The following is a 19407-nucleotide window of genomic DNA, read 5'->3' as shown; positions in this document are numbered from 1 at the left end:
GGAAGGGGTTGGGTAGTTTTAGGGGCAGCGCAGGGGGATAGTGGGGGGTCAGGGTAGTGTATGTTGAGGGGAAGGGTTTTAGGCCTCAGGCCCCGGGAGGGAAATGGGTAGTTCAGGTTATTTTTATGATTAGGGGAGAGCAGGGTAGTTTTTAGGGCTGGAGGGGGTGTCTGGATAGTTTTTTTTAAATAGGGGTTAGGGTTTTAGGCCTAAGGGCAGTGGAAGGGGTTGGGATAGTTTTAGGGATGGCGTGGGGGATGGGAGTGGGTGGGGTAGTGTATATTAAGGATTAGAGACAGCGCAGGTGGGAGGGGTTTGAGGTAGTGCATGTTAAGGGGCAGGGGGTAATGGGTAGTTTTCATGGAAGGTTTTGTGCCTCAGAGCGAGACAGGTAGGGGGTTTGTAGCTTGGGGCAGAGGGTTGGGGTTGCAGTAGTGGTGACCTTAGCCATGCATACCCCTGTAGAATTCATGGCTAAACCACAAAATTGCAAGTTAAAGGAAGGGGTGGTTAAGAAGCATTCTTGGTTCGGGCTGCATGGCAGAGGCACTCGTGGTTCAGCAATGGGTACCTGTGTCTTACAACCAAAGCCAGGACTTTCTCCAGACTTAAGTCTGGGTTATTAGTAAATGCTCCATCTAGAGGATGATTGGCTTGATGGGTAGGTTCATTTACAATCTGCATGAGATCAAAACTATTAAGGTTATCTACAAAATGTTTGGTATCAGAAGGTAAAAGGAGATGCCAACATATGGATAACCCGAGCTTGCAGTCCCAAGTTTGCTGCCTTTTAGGATTTCCACTGTGTCACAATACAGAGGTGCAAAAAAGGCTCAGCCTGGCAGCATAGGTTAGAATGTGGGATGATGGACTCACATGGCACAGAGTAATTATCAGCAGCTTCTTCGATTGATACGGAGCCACTACACCCTCCCCCGCACCCCCCCCCCAGCACCTTGAGATCCTCATGGGTGAGCAGCGTGCTTTATAAGCCCCTGATTGATTGATTGATTGAAGAATTCTACAAATCACGTTATGTACTTTCTCAGTGACCCTCTCTGAATAGACGGGGTATGTCCAGATATGAGTCCTGACCGTGCGGTGCCTCACTGGTAAGGTCCAAAAAAAGTTGCTTTTGTTACCATTCAGGGGGGATCTGGCCTGGCACCCTGAGATGGACTGCCCAGTTGGAAGGCTCGTCCCTGAATGTATTGGCATTGGCAAGCTAAAAATGATGGACTGGAATGTGGCCCATTGTGATTAACATATTCAAGCATTACACTTAACACTTTGAGTGCTATGTGCAACTTGGATCTAGGCCTTTAGATTTGGACACAGCACTCTAGAAGAGCCAACCAGAGATCCAAATACCAACCCAGGTGATGCTTCTAGCAGCAACAATGTCCTCTGTGTGTCTTCTACAACTGAACACAATGCTCCAGGGAAGTCATCTACAACTGGACACAGTACTCTACAAGAGCGACCTGTTGCATAAGTTACAACTTTAGCATAACTGTACAAGGGGTGCTTTTCCCAACCACCTTATGGTGATGAGATGGAATATGGAGTTGAAAATGTCGACTTGCACAAATATCGAGTTGGAAATATCATGATTCAGATATATCGACAGCAAGAATATCAAATTTAAGGTAAGAAATATCGTTAAAAAAAATATAGAAGTCATTAATATTGTTGCAAAAATATAAATGTTTACAAGATAGATTTTTAAATTATTGTCATGTATTTAAGTTTATATTTTAAATGTATGTGATGTTTTTTTGTATAAGTATTGTTTATGGTTTTTAATATATGTGTTACATTTTTAATAGTTATGAATGTTATTTTAATTCAACTTTGCATTTCTTCAGTAGTGGGTTGGGGGTTTATAGGGGAAGAGGGTGGGAAGTAATTTAATTATAATAAATTGATGATTATGTTTTATTTATTTAATTTAGATTTTATAGCGTTAATTGTGGGAATAATTTATTTGTAATTAATTATGAATTGGTTGTTAATTAATATTAATTAAATAGTTGTTAGTTAATTATGGTAATTGTATAATTTTGTTTAAGTGTGGGTTGTGGGGTTTATAGGGGTAAAGAGTGGGAAGTAATTTATTTTTGATTAATTGGTAATTAGTTCTTAATTTATATTAATTAATTAATTAATTGAAAATAAAATATGGGATTTGTGTAATTAATTTGAAGTGGTGGTTGTGGGATTTACGGGGTGAAAGTTGGAAAGTAAGTTATTTGTATTTAATTAATAATTAGTTCTTAATAAATATTAATTAATTGATAGAAAATTAATTACAGAAAAAGTGTAAATAATTTTAGGTGCAGGTTGTGGGGTTTATAGGGATAAAGGGATGGAAGTAAATTAATTTTACCTACTTTATAATTAAGACTCCCTGTTTTCAGTTTTTACAGATTTTTGCAGATAAATACAGACAGAAAACAATGGGGCCCATTACGATGTCGGACGGATCGCCACCGCCATGGTGGCGGTGGCGATCTGCCCGACATTCCTTCCCAGCCGCCACCCATTGTCACCCCACCATATTACTATGGCGGGGGGAACCGCGGCGGAGGTAAACACCGTCCGCCGCTTTTAAGCCCCGGTCGCCTTACGGCCGGGGCGGAAAATGTTTAATATGGTGGCGGTGTCTATTAGACACCGCCAGCCACATTATGATGGGCTTGCAGACATGCCTTTCTGTGAAGGCAATGTCGCCACGGAAAGGCATGCGGAGACTCCCTGCGGGTGTTCGTTGTGTGACTCCTGGGACTCCGGGGTGTGGGGGGTGCACATGGGGGTACCCCCCCACATTTCAAAGTTCAACATGGCAGGCACCGCGCAGTGCCTGTCATGTTGTGCTTTGAAATGCACAACGTGCATTTTTACCATTGCGGCGGGCGGCGCTTTCAGCACCGACCGCCGCAATGGTAAAAATACAGGATGCGCCCGCCAGTGTGGCGGGCGCATCCTAATGGCCAAGGCGGGACCGCCGCTCCTATGGTGGGAGGTCCTGTTTTGCACGGGGATGGCGGGCGGGCAAAGTCCGCCCGCCATCCTAATGGACCCAAACGTGTTTTCTGTCTGCATTTATTTTCAAAAGTGAATAAATACAGAAGATTTTGCTTCTGTTAAGTGACTCTCAGCACTTTCTTTAATGAATTATAGCCCAGCAGCTGAGCAGAAGGACAGCATAGGAAATTAAAAAGCAGGTTAACATTTCTTTAAATAATGGCATATGGCAACATTCATTTGTGTATAATGCTAATATTTAGTGAATGTATTGTTACGCAATATTTGGCAGCTTAAATAGCTAAATTGCGACAGAGATCAAAGGATGAGTATGCATCTATCAGTTAAATAAAATTGGAAATGTACAGTTTTACAACATCATTTATACACAAAACTCAAAACAAAAATGGATAAATACAGATAACTGACCCAAAAATAAATATGGATTAATACAGACAGAAATGTTTAAAAAATAAATACCATAAAACCGGTAGACCTATTTATAATTAGTTGTTAAATACTATTAGTTTTTAAAATGAAAATAAGTTTTAATCGCGTAATTATTTTTTTTACATTTTAATATTTGTTATGGATTGCGACAATTATAGGGGTAAAGTGTGGGAAGTTAAATACTTTTTATGAGTTTTAGTTTGTTTTTTAATTAACAATATTTCTTTAATTGGTAATTAATTATGTTAGTTGAGGAAGTACTGTTTTATTTTTATTTAGATGTGGCTTGTGAATTGTGTGGTGTTATAGGGTATGAAATAAAAACAGTAAATGTATGTAATAATTAATGTTTTTGTTTCTAAATAATTTCTTATTAAAAATATTTATTTGTTTGGAAATTATTTTTTTATTTTATTTAATATAATATTTGTAGGTATTAGTTATATGTATATAACATTAAAATATGTTTTTGTTTATATTGTTTTTTAAATATTTTTATTGTTGTTAAAATTGTGTACGTTTTTCTGACTGGAATGAGAATATTAATTTTTACCCCTCTGCTACCCAACACTTCTCTGCTGTTGCACTCACTGGAGTAGGAATAGACATTTTTACCCCTCCTCTGTCCAACACTTTCCCTACTGTTGCACTCACTGGAGGTGGAATAATAATTTTTATCCCTCCACTATCCAACACTTTCCCTACTGTTGCACTCACTAAAGAGGGAATAGTAATTGTTACCCCTCTGATATCCAACACTTTCCCTATTGTTGCACTCACTAGAGTGGGAATAGTAATTTTTACCCCTCCGCTATCCAACACTTTCCCTATTGTTGCACTCACTGGAGTTGGAATAGTAATTTTTACCCCTCCGCTGTCCAACACTTTCCATACTGTTGCACTCACTGGAGTGGGAATAGTAATTTTTACCCCGCTGCTGTCCAACACTTTCCATACTGTTGCACTCACTGGAGTGGGAATAGTAATTTTTACCCCTCCGCTGTCCAACACTTTCCCTACTGTCCCACTCACGGGAGCGGGAATAGTAATTTCTACCCCTCCGCTATCCAACACTTTCCCTACTGTTGCACTCATTGGAGTGGATATAGTAATTTTTGCCCCTCCGCTTTCCAACACTTTCCCTACTGTTGTACTCACTGGAGTGGGAATAGTAATTTTTACCCATCCGCTTTCCAACACTTTCCTTACTGTTGTACTCACTGGAGTGGGAATAGTAATTTTTACCCATCCGCTATCCAACACTTTACCTACTGTTACACTCACTGGTGTTGCAATAGTAATTTTTACCCCTCTGCCATCCAACACTATCCCTACTGTTGCACTCACTGAAGTTGGAAATGTTAGTTTGAAGATTTTTAAATAGTTTAATATTTTAATTTATAATAGGATGTTTTTAAAGGGGATTTTAGGTTATTGGTACACATATATAGATATATTTGTAATTTTTTATAGCATTTTAAAATTATAAAATAAATTATAATTTATAGTTTATTAATTGTTTTAAAGTAAGTATAATTTCATTATTATGTATGTGTGTTTAACTTTTTTCTAATTAAGTTTATTTATTATGTTTTTTAAAATGTATATTACATCTACTTTATTTTTTATATTAACACCTTGGCTGCGGCGCAAATTTCGCTGCTGTGCTGGACATTGCATTCTTGGGCATGGCTCGGACGCCCCCTGGCCGTCGTGCAGACATGTCCACCGTGACTCATGACGGCCGAGGGCCACCATGAACATCAAAATGGTTAATTTTATTATTTAACGTATTTAATATTTATTATTTTATTGTGTATATTGCCTCAACACCTGGGCCCCCATTAGGATGGCAGGCGGTCTTTGCCCTCCCGCCATCCTCACGGTACAAGGGACCGCCCGCCATAAGAGCGGCGGCCCCGTGGGGGAAATTTGGATGCGCCCGCCACAGTGGCGGGCGTAGCCTGTCTTTTTAACATTGCGGTGGGCGGTGCCGAAAGCACCGCCCGCCGCAATGGTAAAAATACATATTGTGTATTTCAAAGCACAACATGACAGGCATCGTGTGGCGCCTGCCACATTGTTCTTTGAAATGCAGGGGGGTACCATAAGTACCCCATGTGCACCCCCCAACCCCCAGAGTCCCTGGGGGCCTGCAACGGGCCCCCGCAGGTAGACTCTGCATGCCTTTCCGTGTCAGCAATCATTGGAAAATGCCCATTGTAATATGGCTGGCGGTGTCTGATAGACACCGCCACCATATAGAACCCTTTTCCGCCCGGTCGTAAAGCGGCGGCGGATCGTCCCCGCCAGGCCGACGGTGGCGATAGATATATATATAACATTTGAAATTTTGTACAACTATATTTTTTACATCAATATTTTTTTTCTCACTATTTTTGTACTTACCTGTTTAAGAATAGGGAGTCGATATTTTTGCAGTCCATATTTTTTAATTGATATTTTTAACATCGATATTTTGTCAGTAAACTGGCCGCAGCAGACTTGGTTAAATGCACCACAATGAATGTGAAAAACAATTTATCTACCCCCATAGAGTCCTATTCAATGTGTAATTGACATAGAAGTATTGCTAATGGGTTACTAATAATCGCATAAGGGGATCAGCGGTACTGTGGAAACAGTAACCAACCTATTTTGTTATTCACAACATCGCACATAAACTGCACTAAGAAGAATGAATACTTTTAGTCAAAAGTATTTATTCCTACAGGAATAATCTGTTTCTCAATACATCTAAATCAACTAGACAGGATATTATAAAAACAGCAAACAGGAGTGTTATTTGTGCGATTTCTCCTTAAGAAATGGCAAATTACCACCAATTTCAAGTCGGTGGTAATTTGAGAATTCTTTGAAAAATGCACTTTTTGGCATTTTTCATAGTGCGATGTGGCGCACATAGATGCACTTAGGGCTTGTATGTGCGCCACATGTGAACACATGCTCATTTCAGGGGTGCATGAGGGTGTCCTTATGACACCCGTGCACCCTTGAAATTGCATTCCCAATTTGTGAGTACCTAATGGGTACTCGCAAATTGCGAATGTCTTCCCATTCATTAATTGCAGCTCGCAATTTGTGAGTCGCAATTAAGAAATACTAAGGATTTGCAAGTTATTTGCGAATTTTTAATGACATCTTGTTTTGCGATTCTCAAAAAATCGCTATTTGAGAATTACAAATACAGTATTTGATACATATGCCCCTTAGGGGCTTATTTACAAGCCCCTTGTGCCACAAGTGCGTCACTTAATATGGGAAAAAGTAATGCCCCGGTGGCGCAAGGAGCTTGTAAATAAGCCCTAAATCTTGTCAGAAATTGAAATTTCTGACATATGTTTAGGAATGTCTGACATAGATTATGTGCATCAAGGTGTGTAACCCAGATCTTTGCTTATGAACATGTAAGGCAAGAGGACGTCAATTCAGACTAAATTGTTTTGGTTATTGTTACAAAGTAAGAATCTTCAGGATGCCAGGATGTAGGTTCCAAGTTAAATCTTTATTTGTAGTTAAGTTACAGGAAGCTTAGATAAGCCAAGATGGTAATTAGGCTATAAAGTACGCCCCACCAGGAGCAGTATATCCTTACTGCTCAGCCTGCTGACACCAACTGCCTAACCCCATGCACCCAATATTATATGCAGTCATCACATCCATAAACAACAAGCCTGAACAGGAGGAAAGGGCAAAGAAAGAAGAAAAGCGTGAAATAACATCACAACATATATATGTCGATATGTGTTCTTATTTGACCTTGACACGGTGAGGGGTAGACATTTGATCCAGCCAAATGTCACATTGGAAGGTGTATCCGATGTCATTAATTAAAGAACTTGATGCTATCAAAGTTCCTAGAAAGATACGGTTGGGTGGCTCATGTATCTAAAGGCAGGCATGACAATGATTCTCGATGAATCAGAGAATATGGCGATGTCCATTGTCTAAGTTAAGGAAGATGGCAACCTCCATGGCCCAAGATGGAGTCGTACCTTAGGAACTTTACGTCAAACTCCGAGATAGACATAATCCAGGTGATACTTCAGGCACTTCCACAATCCTCTGTGTGACTTCAACAACTGAACGTGATGCTTCAGGCAGTCCCACAATACTCTGTGTGACTTCAACAACTAAACACAAAGCTCCATCTAGAACTGGACACAGTACTCTAGAAGAACCACCCAGAGACAGATATAACAATTCGGGTACTGCTTCTAGCAGGGACACAATCCTCTGTGTTGTCTAACTGCATAGAATACTCCAGGTACTCTAGAAGAACCACCCAGAGATGGGACAATCCAAGTGATGCTTCCAGCAGTGACACAATCCTCTGTGTGTCTTCTACAACTGAACACTATGCTCCAATCACTGCATCTAGAACTGGAACTAAAACACTATAGAGGTACCTCCAGAACTTGACTTGAGAAATCAACCTGGAACTGGACACAATTCTCTAGGTGAGGTCTCCAAACTAAAAGTAATCCAGGTTAATTCTACGGTATTGACGCACTGCAGGTTCCACATTTGGACATATTAGGTGTTTAGAAATGGGCACAAAATTCCAGATGCAGCCTCAGATGACTAGACCTGTGCAAACCTCACATCCTCTCTTGCATCGACATTTCCCATTACTCTCTCACCAGGGCAGTCTCAGGGGGCCACGTCACTTGCAGATTAAATATATTGTACTCCACGGACCAGTCAAAATCACACTTTAGATTATATTTTTATGGGAAAAACATTAATAGCATTCATATTTAAAATGTCATCATAGCCTTACACATTTCAGTGTAAAACATTCAACATTACACTTTAATCTTCTTTTAAAAAGTGCTTGCTGTCGTCTACAAACATACGGTTCATTATCTGCGTCGCTTAACAGTTAGATACTCCATTTCACTCTGACTAACTTGGGCATGTTAGACTTTATAAGCCCCTTCTCTGCCTCCATAACTGAACACAAAGCATAAAATGGTGTTTTTTCAAAAAGAGTTTCCACAAAGTACACCCTGGCGCCCAAACCGTTATGTCACACAGCTAGCCCACAACACCCAAAATGGGGGCTTCCAGGTCAAAACAGCAAGTATGAGCGGCAAGAAGTTGAACCAAAACATTCAAGATAAGAAGTTTGTTCTCAGATACAAAGTCTATAACTTAGGCCATGGGGAACACGCTTGAGCACACCCTTCAGCCATCCTGGAGCGCGGTTAGCATTTCAAGAGAAGTCCTACTTGTGCCAGCACTTAGGCAATAGCACAAGAGCAGTTCCTTCAGACACTCTAGAACACTATTATCATTTCAAGAGAAGTCCTACTTGTGCCAGCACTTAGGCAATAGCACAAGAGCAGTTCCTTCAGACACTCTAGAACACTATTATCATTTCAAGAGAAGTCCTACTTGTGCCAGCACTTAGGCAACAGCACAAGAGCACTTCCTTCAGACACTCTAGAACACTATTATCATTTCCAGAGAAGTCCTACTTGTGCCAGCACTTAGGCAATAGCACAAGAGCACTTCCTTCAGACACTCTAGAACACTATTATCATTTCAAGAGAAGTCCTACTTGTGCCAGCACTTAGGCAATAGCACAAGAGCACTTCCTTCAGACACTCTAGAACACTATTATAATTTCAAGAGAAGTCCTACTTGTGCCAGCACTTAGGCAACTGCAAAAAACAACAAGTGATGGACTGAATGTGGATCAATGTCACACACTCCCCCAGTCAAAAGTCCGTTCTGGGAAGGACATGGCTTTTGTAGTTCGGACTGGACTGTTCCCATGGGGCACAGGGTCAGCGCTGATTTGCATATCGCCATTGTCTAACCCAGGGTGGTGTGGAGTGGAAAAACTATGGATTTGGGCCCAGATCTTTGGACTGGGGTGAATGTGTGACATTGATCCACATTCTGTCCATCATTGTTGTGTTTGCAGTTACCGCTCTAAGTGTACTGGGGATGCTCAGACGTGAGTCCCAGGCACTCCACACCACTGGAATCAAGCTAGCCGGGCTGATGAGAGGTGTTACCTCGAAACCGGGCCGGTCCTCGGATGCTTGTTTCCGTTCTGGGAAGGACATGGCTTTTGTAGTTCGGACTGGACTGTTCCCATGGGGCACAGGGTCAGCGCTGATTTGCATATCGCCATTGTCTAACCCAGGGTGGTGTGGAGTGGAAAAACGATGGATTTGGGCCCAGATCTTTGGACTGGGGTGAATGTGTGACATTGATCCACATTCTGTCCATCATTGTTGTGTTTGCAGTTACCGCTCTAAGTGTACTGGGGATGCTCAGACGTGAGTCCCAGGCACTCCACACCACTGGAATCAAGCTAGCCGGGCTGATGAGAGGTGTTACCTCGAAACCGGGCCGGTCCTCGGATGCTTGTTTCCGTTCTGGGAAGGACATGGCTTTTGTAGTTCGGACTGGACTGTTCCCATGGGGCACAGGGTCAGCGCTGATTTGCATATCGCCATTGTCTAACCCAGGGTGGTGTGGAGTGGAAAAACGATGGATTTGGGCCCAGATCTTTGGACTGGGGTGAATGTGTGACATTGATCCACATTCTGTCCATCATTGTTGTGTTTGCAGTTAGCACTTAGGCAACAGCACAAGAGCACTTCCTTCAGACACTCTAGAACACTATTATCATTTCCAGAGAAGTCCTACTTGTGCCAGCACTTAGGCAATAGCACAAGAGCACTTCCTTCAGACACTCTAGAACACTATTATCATTTCCAGAGAAGTCCTACTTGTGCCAGCACTTAGGCAACAGCACAAGAGCACTTCCTTCAGACACTCTAGAACACTATTATCATTTCCAGAGAAGTCCTACTTGTGCCAGCACTTAGGCAATAGCACAAGAGCACTTCCTTCAGACACTCTAGAACACTATTATCATTTCCAGAGAAGTCCTACTTGTGCCAGCACTTAGGCAACAGCACAAGAGCACTTCCTTCAGACACTCTAATACACTATTATCACTTCAAGAGAAGTCCTACTTGTGCCAGCACTCAAAGAACCAGCCAGTCAATGCTCTGGTAGTGACAAAATTGACACAATGCAGCTTCTCCAGGATCAGCATCATGTGGGGACCTTCAGATGTTCCCTAAGCTTAAAGTTGACCATTATGTTATTTGGGCACACAAGGCCAGACCTCAACAAGACTTGACTGACAACAAACGTAACCACCTCCAGCAAGGTTCACTTCCTCAGACCAGGCCCCCACTTCTACAGTGAGCCACATGCAACCGCTGCTCCCTAAAGTAGCAGCAGCAGCAGCGTTTGAGCACTCATGCCTTTCTGCCAATGACTGCATACATTTATTCCACGCTCACTTCCACTTGCGGGTCTCTTGGGCCAAATTCCAAGCCATCGATATTTCCAGGTGAGACACACTATCTCATGGACTATGAACCAGAAAATCAGGCCTGGTCAGTTTGTCTGAACCTTCTAACCTGGCCATTGCCCAGATATTTAACTGGGTCAGGAATTCAGAAAGGGACTCAAGACCTGGTTGCTCAACTAATTCCTCCCGAGCAGTTGGCTCTCAGCGCCTGGATACCCTGCAGGTGATCAGCAGCGCTCTTTAAACCCTGTTTGACTGACTTGTGAATTTATCTGCTTGACTTTGTAGGGTTAGACATCAAAATGATGGGAAAGAAGAGTAGTACCCTAAAGGACAGGAATATATGAATGTAAATCCGTTCACTCTATGTCACAGAAGACAACTAAACTCTCTCTGTTGCTGTTCACTTCTTTCAAAGAAGGCACCAATAACCCCAGAAGGGGTGGGTGAGCTACTGGGGTCATTATGATCCAACTCTTACAGGGTGGGAGAGGTGAGCCTGTTACAGCCACACCCTTTCTTTCACTTTAGTTGCAGGAGAACTCAAGCCTACTTCTTCCATCCATTCGCCTATAAAGCCTTCATTGACACACCCCTGAGGAGATGGGAGAGCAGAGCCTGTTATTGTTCTTCCACCAGTCCTGCTGACTCAACTCTGTGAGGGAGAGCAGAGCCTGTAACACTTCATCCTTTGATCCTTCCTGCTTTCACCTGTAACGTTTTCACTGACTCAGCTCTGTGAGGGAAGACACCACCTGTATCAGTCCCTCCCTCCCCTTCCTTTTTGGTTGCACCTGTAAAGTATTCACTGACCCTGTGGAGAGGGAACATCAGAGACGGAAACACTCTCCTTCCATCCTGCCTGCTTTCACCTGTAAAGTCTTTACTGACTCAGCTATGTGAGTGAGGGAAAACAGGTCTCATTCTCTCCCTATCCTTCCCTTTGTTGCACCTGTAAAGTATTCACTGACTGACAGTGAAGGTGGGACGTCAGAGACTGTAACAGGATATCCTTCCATCCTTCCTGCTTTCACTTCCTACCTTTCCCTTTGGTTGCCCCTAGAAAGTCTTCTTTGCCCTGCAGTGGTGAGCCAGCACAGCCTGGCACAGTCACTCCATCTCCTTATCTTGTTGCCCCTATGCTGTCTTCGCTGACATATCCCAGGAAACATAGTAATAATGTCTGTACTCCACAACAAAGGGGAGAATCACCCTAACAACACTATGGGGCCCATTAGGATGTCGGGCGGATTGCCTCCGCCAGGGTGGCGGTGGCCACCGCCACCTTGGCGGAGGCAATCCGCCCGACATCCATGCCTGCATTCCCCCCCGCCAGATTAGGATGGCGGTGGGGACAGCGGCGGACGGAAAGACCGTCTGCCGCTTTACCGCCGTAATAGAATAATATGGTGGCGGTGTCCTATGGACACCGCCAGCCATATTACAATGTCCACATGAAGGGGCCTTTCCGCGGCGGCAATGCCACCACGGAAAGGCAGGCGGTGTTTGCTGCGGGGCCCCCAGGTGACGCCAGCTTAGGGGGAGGACAGGGGAAGTACCTATGGTACCCCCCCACATTTGCATATGCAAAGCGGCAGGCACCGCGCGGTGCCTTCCGCTTTGCATATGCAAATGCGTTCTCTTATGTTTTGCATTGTGGCGGGCGGTGCAGAGAGCACCGCCCGCCACAATGCAAAACATGTAGGATGTGCCCGCCACTGTGGCGGGCACATCCTAATTCCCCCTACGGGACCCCCGCCCTTATGGCGGGAGGTCCCGTTCTCCGTTAGGGTGGTCCTAATGAGCCCCTATGTGTCTACAAAACACAAATTACATAAGGTCTAATATACCAAAGAAGACAAAGAACAGAGTTACAATGAATGTATAATAATCAAATCCAAAACATCAAAAGCCATGTATATTCTTATAGTTCATTATTTATTTCTTTACTTCCACTTTAAAAGAGAACAAGGACACAACCAACATGTTTCGTCCAAAAGCATGTAATTCAGCCTTCAACAGCAAGTGCTTGAGGAAAGCCATAAACGACTAACCCAACATTTACCTTTGGAAGAATCACCTGAACATGAGAATCAATCAAACAATTTAAAATCCAAGAAGGTTTACATATACATCTTTTCAAAAAGAGACTTGAATTCTTAAATGCTTCCAGTTACACACCTACTTTGGCATTTTGGCAACCATCAAATTCTGGCTGCAATTACGCTATTTCCGAAACATTTACTGAATATCTGACTTGTGGGCTTATTCTTGCCCTGAAGAAGTCCCTCTGCTTTGGGACGAAACACGTTGGTAGTGACCTTGTTCCTTTTTTAAGTGAAAGATAAGAAATAAAGAATGAACTATCAGAATATACACGTCTCCTGATGTTCTGGATTTGATTATTATACATTCATTGTAACTCTGTTCATTGACTTCTTTGGTATATTAGACCCGATGTAATTTGTGTTTTGTAGACAAATAGTGATGTTAGAGTTCTTCCCCTATGGTGTGAATTTCTTACTTTTTTGGCATTCTGATATGAATTACACAGTGTGTGACAATATTGAACCATTATAGTAGTGTTTACCTTCTGTCCTTCCCTCATCGTTGCAGGTAAAAAGTCAGCAAAACCCTCAGTAAACAAGAAGATCCACGAGGGACCGCCCTCAATCCCACTTGAAACGTAAGTGTAATGTGTTTATTATTGTAGGTGTGATATTATCATGTTTATTAATGTATATGTACTATTACTGAAGGTGTCATATTATCATAGGTGTTTTTTTACTTCCATGTGTAATATTACTGAATGTGTAATTGTGTTATAAAACTTGCGACAACCATTACATATGCATGAGTTAGGGTCTGATTTAGAGTTGAGTGGTAACAGAGAATCTTCCAGTTAATGGGAACGCAGAATGCAATATCCTACAGCTTATTGCCCCTATGGTGAAGGGAACGCCACAGGCGGACACTCACACATTACTTAAAATTGCAAATCCACCATTCACCAGCCAGGCCTGACACCCCTCTTACTCTACACAGACACACATTTTACTTACCAATTAGCCAGCCAGGTGCAACTCCAACTTACCTCTGATTCACCACCATCCCTCACGAGGTGCCGACTCCAGGATTTGAACACTGTCTGTCTAACAGGAAGTCAGGAACTTACCCACTAGACCACACTGGCTTCCATGTCAGTAGCCAATCAAATCTTCCATATGTCATGGCTATCCTTTTTTCATGTGCAATGGGACCACTGGTGATAACACCAAGTCCTGTTTGTTGCTGATAGACTCTACTGCAGATGTATGACGTTACAACGCATGCTATTACAACGCATGCCTTTACGAAGCAAGTTTTACAGCGCAAGTCGTTACAACGACTTGCGTTAGGGGCGCTAGATAGTGAATAGTTTAATTTACTATTCCAACTCCAGTCCCCGTGGATAGTAGGGAAGGTGTTGGAAACTATTCCCTATCCGAGAGCGCCCCCCAGCGCAAGACGTTGTAAAAGTTGCGTTGTAATGGTTGCATCGTAAAGGTACTTTGTTGTAAAAGTTGCGTTGTAAAGGATGTTCCCCCTCTACTGCCATAGAATGAACCAAAATGATCTACAGCTCAGTCACAACGTCTTGTGTATCTGGCATCACAGGGTCTTACTGGACAAGGGTTTCAATGCTGACAAAGTATCTTAAGGAGGCAAAATATAAAAGTTTTTTTTATAATTTGTTAATATTATTTTCACTTGGAAAAAAAGAGGAGCACTATGGCTACTCATTTTTGCATGTATGCCCCAAAATCACAAATCTTGTCCCTCATGGCCTTCCCCACTCCTTTTTCTCAAGTAGATGCAACAGGGAAAAAGCTTCATCTTCATTTCTCAATGCATTCATTTTTTCTTTGAAATTCAGTGTTTTGTAGAGTGCAAATGTAGCCTTGGCGGTATAACTGAGTATAAGTATGTGAGGAAGGTGCTTCACTGGTAGTAAAATAGGTTGGATGGTGGTGATTTTTTCATTTTGGTGTGAGACGATCTTTCATATCAGGGGGATGGTGCCTGTCGGGTTGGCCAAGCCCAAAGGTCAAGAATGAGATATGGCTTATGAAATGATCGGTAATGTTTGAGGTAGGTGTAACACCCTTTATCAGGTACAATCAGAAACTAGATAAGTATTCTTCAAGGAGCATAAAGGGGCAGAGTCAGGCATTTGCTTCAACAGGTTTGCATCATGGCTGCTGCAGCAGGTGAAGGAATGGAGGGGTTGGTCTGGCGAGCCCTGGCACTGGGGCTTTAAACACTGTGGCCCTCATCCTCCTGGACCTCTCCGCAGCCTTCAACCCAGTCTCTCATTGCACCCTAGCCTGCAGACTCCATGACACAGGGATCTGGGACAAGGCCCTTGACTGGATCCACTAATTCATCTCCGGCAGAATGCAGTGGGTCAGACTCCCGACTTTCCTCTCGGATATCACATGACCACCCGCGGAGTTCCCCAAGGATCCTCCATCAGCCCCACCCTGTCCAAAATGGACATGGCCCGCTCGCCCCCATCGTCAGATCCCACAGACTCAACATTGTATCCTACACAGACGACATCCAACTCATCCTCTCCTTATCCAACAAACCCAACATCTCCAAACCCAACTTTCAAGAAGGAATAGAAGCAGTCACCAGGTGGATCAAGAACAGCTGCTTACAACTCAACACTGACAAAACTGAAGTACTCATCAACGCCCACACCCCGACACCTGTGACAACACCTGGTGGTCCCCCGCCCTCCCCAATGGACCATACATGCAACCGTGCAATCATCATGGACTCCGAACTCAAAATAGACCACCAAATCAGCGCTGTCTCATCCTCCTGTTTCAACACCCTCCGACTACAACAAAAGACCTTCAAATGGATCCCCCGCAAACACCGGAAAACCATCACCCATGCCCTCATCAGCAGCAGACTCGACTACGGAAACGCGACCTGCGTCGAAAACACCAAGCAACGTTCAGAACGCATCCGCAAGATTAGTCTTCAACCTAGCTCGCCATTGCCAAATCCCCCAACACCTGTGAACACTACATTGGCTCCCCATCGATAAGAGAATCACCTTCAAACTTCTCACCCATGCCCACAAAGCCCTACACAACACTGTACCTGCATGGATGTACGTCATTATGACGCACACTTTTACAACGCGTTCCATTACAACGCGGTTGTAACAACGCAAGTCGTTACAACGACTTGAGTTGGGGGGGCGCAAATTAAAAAAATTTAATTTACTATTCCAACACCAGTCCCCGTGGATAGTAGGGAAGGTGTTGGGATAGTAAATTAAATGATTTACTATCCTTGAGCACCCCCCAGCGCAATTCGTTGTAACAACTTTCGTTGTTATGACCGCGTCGTAATGGAACGGCGTTGTAATGCTTGCGTCGTAAACGTTGCATACCGACCTGCATACTTGAGCTACCGCCTCTCATTCCATGCACCCAGTGGACAACTGCAATGACTGGGTGAATTAGTAATGAGGAATGGTTGGCCGGTATTTGTGGTGAAGGGGGAACATTTGAAAGGAAAACCGTAAGAAGAAAGTATCAAAGCCTACTTCTTTGCTCAGTGATTGAGTGAATCCGCCATCTGTCTCTTTGACGGATATATGAGAGAGGAACAGCAGCTCCAGAGTCCTAGGATGGGAGAAGAAGCACATAATATTCAAAGGAAAAATCAAGGGGAGCCCTGCCCCGCATAAATCCCACCACCTGCTCCTTGTATCCCCGTTCAATAGCATAACAGCAGTTGGTGACTCCTTGCAGTTGGTAATAGAAACTGTCACAACACTGTACCCCCAAATTCCCCTGTACTTTTGGGGTTCACCGGGGTTCACAATGGAGGAGGGGAGCAGTAAAAACTTGGAAAAAAAAAATAAAAAATAACCAGAAGTCATGTCATTCTTTTAACACCGCTCCCCATATTTGACTGCCCCCCAACTAAATAGTGTAGGGCCCAGTAAAAACAATGTTAGGGTTCCCCACCATAAGTCCCATCCTTTGAAATCACCCCATCTGTGAACCAGTACACAAAAACCACTCTGCTGTGACCCCTTCTCTCTCCCCTGACTTGCTACCCGCCCCAGACTTCTCCTACATCTATGACCCCCTGGTACTGCCTTTTCTCGGATGTCTGACATTACAATGCACACTTTTACAACGCATACATTTACAACGCATTTTTTACAATGCAACATCCATTACAACGCATTCCATTACAACGCATGCAATTACAACAACATTTTAAAAACTACATTTACAACGCATTCCATTACAACGCATAATACCTTTACAACGCATACCATTACAACGCTTAGCATTACTTTGCATGTTTGGTAAGTATTGGATAGTTTAGGGGTAAAAATTACTATTCTAACTCCAGGGGGTGCAACAGTAGGGTAAGTGTTGGATAGTGTAGGGGTAAAAATTACTCTTCTAACTCCAGGGGGTGCAACAGTAGGGTAAGTGTTGGATGGTAATGTTATGCGTTGTAATGGTATGCGTTGTAATGACTGTGTTGTAATGACATGCGTTGTAGTGGTATGCGTTGTAGTGTCATGCATTGTAATGGTTGCGTTGTAATGGCATGCGTTATAATGGATGTTGCGTTGTAAAAGTCTAGTTGTAATGGTAGTGCGCTGTAAAAGTTGCGTTGTAAAGGTTGTTTCCCCCCTTTTCTCTGTGATCCTACCCACCCTTGCTCTCTCTATGTCCCAGATCTCTCTGTGACTCCTCCCTCCCATGCTACCCTCCCCTACTCCTCCAGGCTTTCTTGCTCTAACCCCCAACCCCACTCAAAACCTGTTTTCCTTCTCTCACTTATCACTGTTCCCGCTCTCTAACTGTGTCTTTACCAACCGTTGGTCTTGCCACACACACACACACACAAACACACACACACACTTCAAGAGACTATAAATGCTCATGTCTTAACATATGACCTCCTTACTCTGCTGGTGAAGCAACATTGTGACACTACGCTTTTACCACATCCCCTTTGAGTAAATGAGATATCACCATATCGCTTCGAAGCTGGTAATCTCACTGTATCTCGTCTTCCTCTTTTACAATCTGAGATGTGAGGAAAGCACCTAGGGGCACATTACCAAGAATAAGCGATAATTATCGCTAAGCTTGGTTGGAGGCAATAATTTTATCGCCGTGCTTCGCCTATTTGTATCGCTTAGAAACCTTGCAATTATCAAGGTTTATCTCCTAAGTGATGACAATCGGCCAAAATGCATGAATATTGTTGTAAAGTCAGCGATATTCATGCATTACCGAGCAAATGCTCTTAGCCATGTTATCCACCTACCATTGGATAACATGGCTAAGAACTGCTCTGGGCAGGCGTTAGCTTTTGGAGATAATCGCGCTTAGCGCGATTATTTCCAAAAGTAGGTAAAAGGAGATAGCGATGTTAGCGACTGTTTCCAGTCGCTAACATCTTGGCACGCCCACTTTGCATGTCGTTAGCGATAAATATCGCTGACATGCAAAGTGAGCCCCAAGATGATCGCTATCTCCTACTAGCTGTCGCTAACTGGTGTTAGCGACAGCTAGGTAATAGGGCGATAAAATTATCGCCGCTTTAGCGGGAAAAATTCCCGCTAAAGCGGCGATAAGGCCCTTGGTAATATGCCCCCTAGTTTTAGGACCTTTTGCCCGTATATGTGTTGACTCCACACCTTGGTGGAGGAACTATTTTACCCTATCCAGACCTGAATGAACACCCTTAGGTGGCAAAACTAGCATCCAGTGGCAATGCCGAATACAAGCAACTCCCTCAAAGGTTACCTGCGGCTCCAAGTTTGCTTTCGTAGTGGTACGCCCTTGTACACTATGCTGCACACCATGGTGACGCCATTTTGCACTCAAACGACATTCTCCTTCAAGTCCTCCACAGGGGTGTAGCCTAGTCAGTGAGTTTTAGGGGGTGTGAATCTCAAACTTCCCTACTACACAGGTAGTAGGCCACAGGGTGGTCAAGTGAGATGACCAAAGTTTGCACCAGACTCTTCCAATGAGGAGCAGGGTCAGTAGTGATCTGCATTAGGTGGCCTCCACCTAGAGAGGCACAGTGGATGAAGAATGATGAGTTGGAATGCTACCCAGAGTGATTTCCACAGGTTAGACTATTCGCAAGTATTCATCCCTTCACCTTTTAGATGTTAGATTGCCAGTGATGTGCCTAGAAACCTGTGATTGGCACAGCTTTCCAAACCTACTACTGCCAATGTTTGCAAATTCCAAAAAGTAGATAATTTGCACCCACCCAAGTAGTACTTCTATGGTGCAGATGTACTACTTTCTTTATAAAGCAGTCACTACTTATATTTAAGTTTCCACTCCAAATAAATTAACAAGTTAAATGGTCTTAGAAAAATGAGAATGGCATGGAAAACTGACACCAACACAGCACACCCGATTCGGGACCCCAGACCCAACTAACAAGCCAAGAATGCATGTGGGGTGTGTCACACCCCAAACACCACCTCCCCTCAAACCACA

The 19407-nt window shown here is 43.4% G+C and overlaps 1 protein-coding gene across 1 annotated transcript in view; it reads left to right on the top strand.

Annotated features, from left to right (window-relative positions):
• Positions 1-19407, top strand: part of LOC144819200 (uncharacterized) — a 115974-nt gene that overhangs the window by 89653 nt on the left and 6914 nt on the right. Inside the window, exon 4 of the mRNA XM_078677175.1 lies at positions 13463-13532. Within this exon, the coding sequence (XP_078533301.1) occupies positions 13463-13532 (70 nt within the window). The remainder of the gene's footprint in view (positions 1-13462; positions 13533-19407) is intronic.

Source organism: Lissotriton helveticus, chromosome 2_1 (genome assembly GCF_964261635.1).
Source record: "Lissotriton helveticus chromosome 2_1, aLisHel1.1, whole genome shotgun sequence".
In the NCBI taxonomy this organism is placed as follows: domain Eukaryota; kingdom Metazoa; phylum Chordata; class Amphibia; order Caudata; family Salamandridae; genus Lissotriton; species Lissotriton helveticus.
This window is presented reverse-complemented; position numbering and strand designations above follow the sequence as displayed.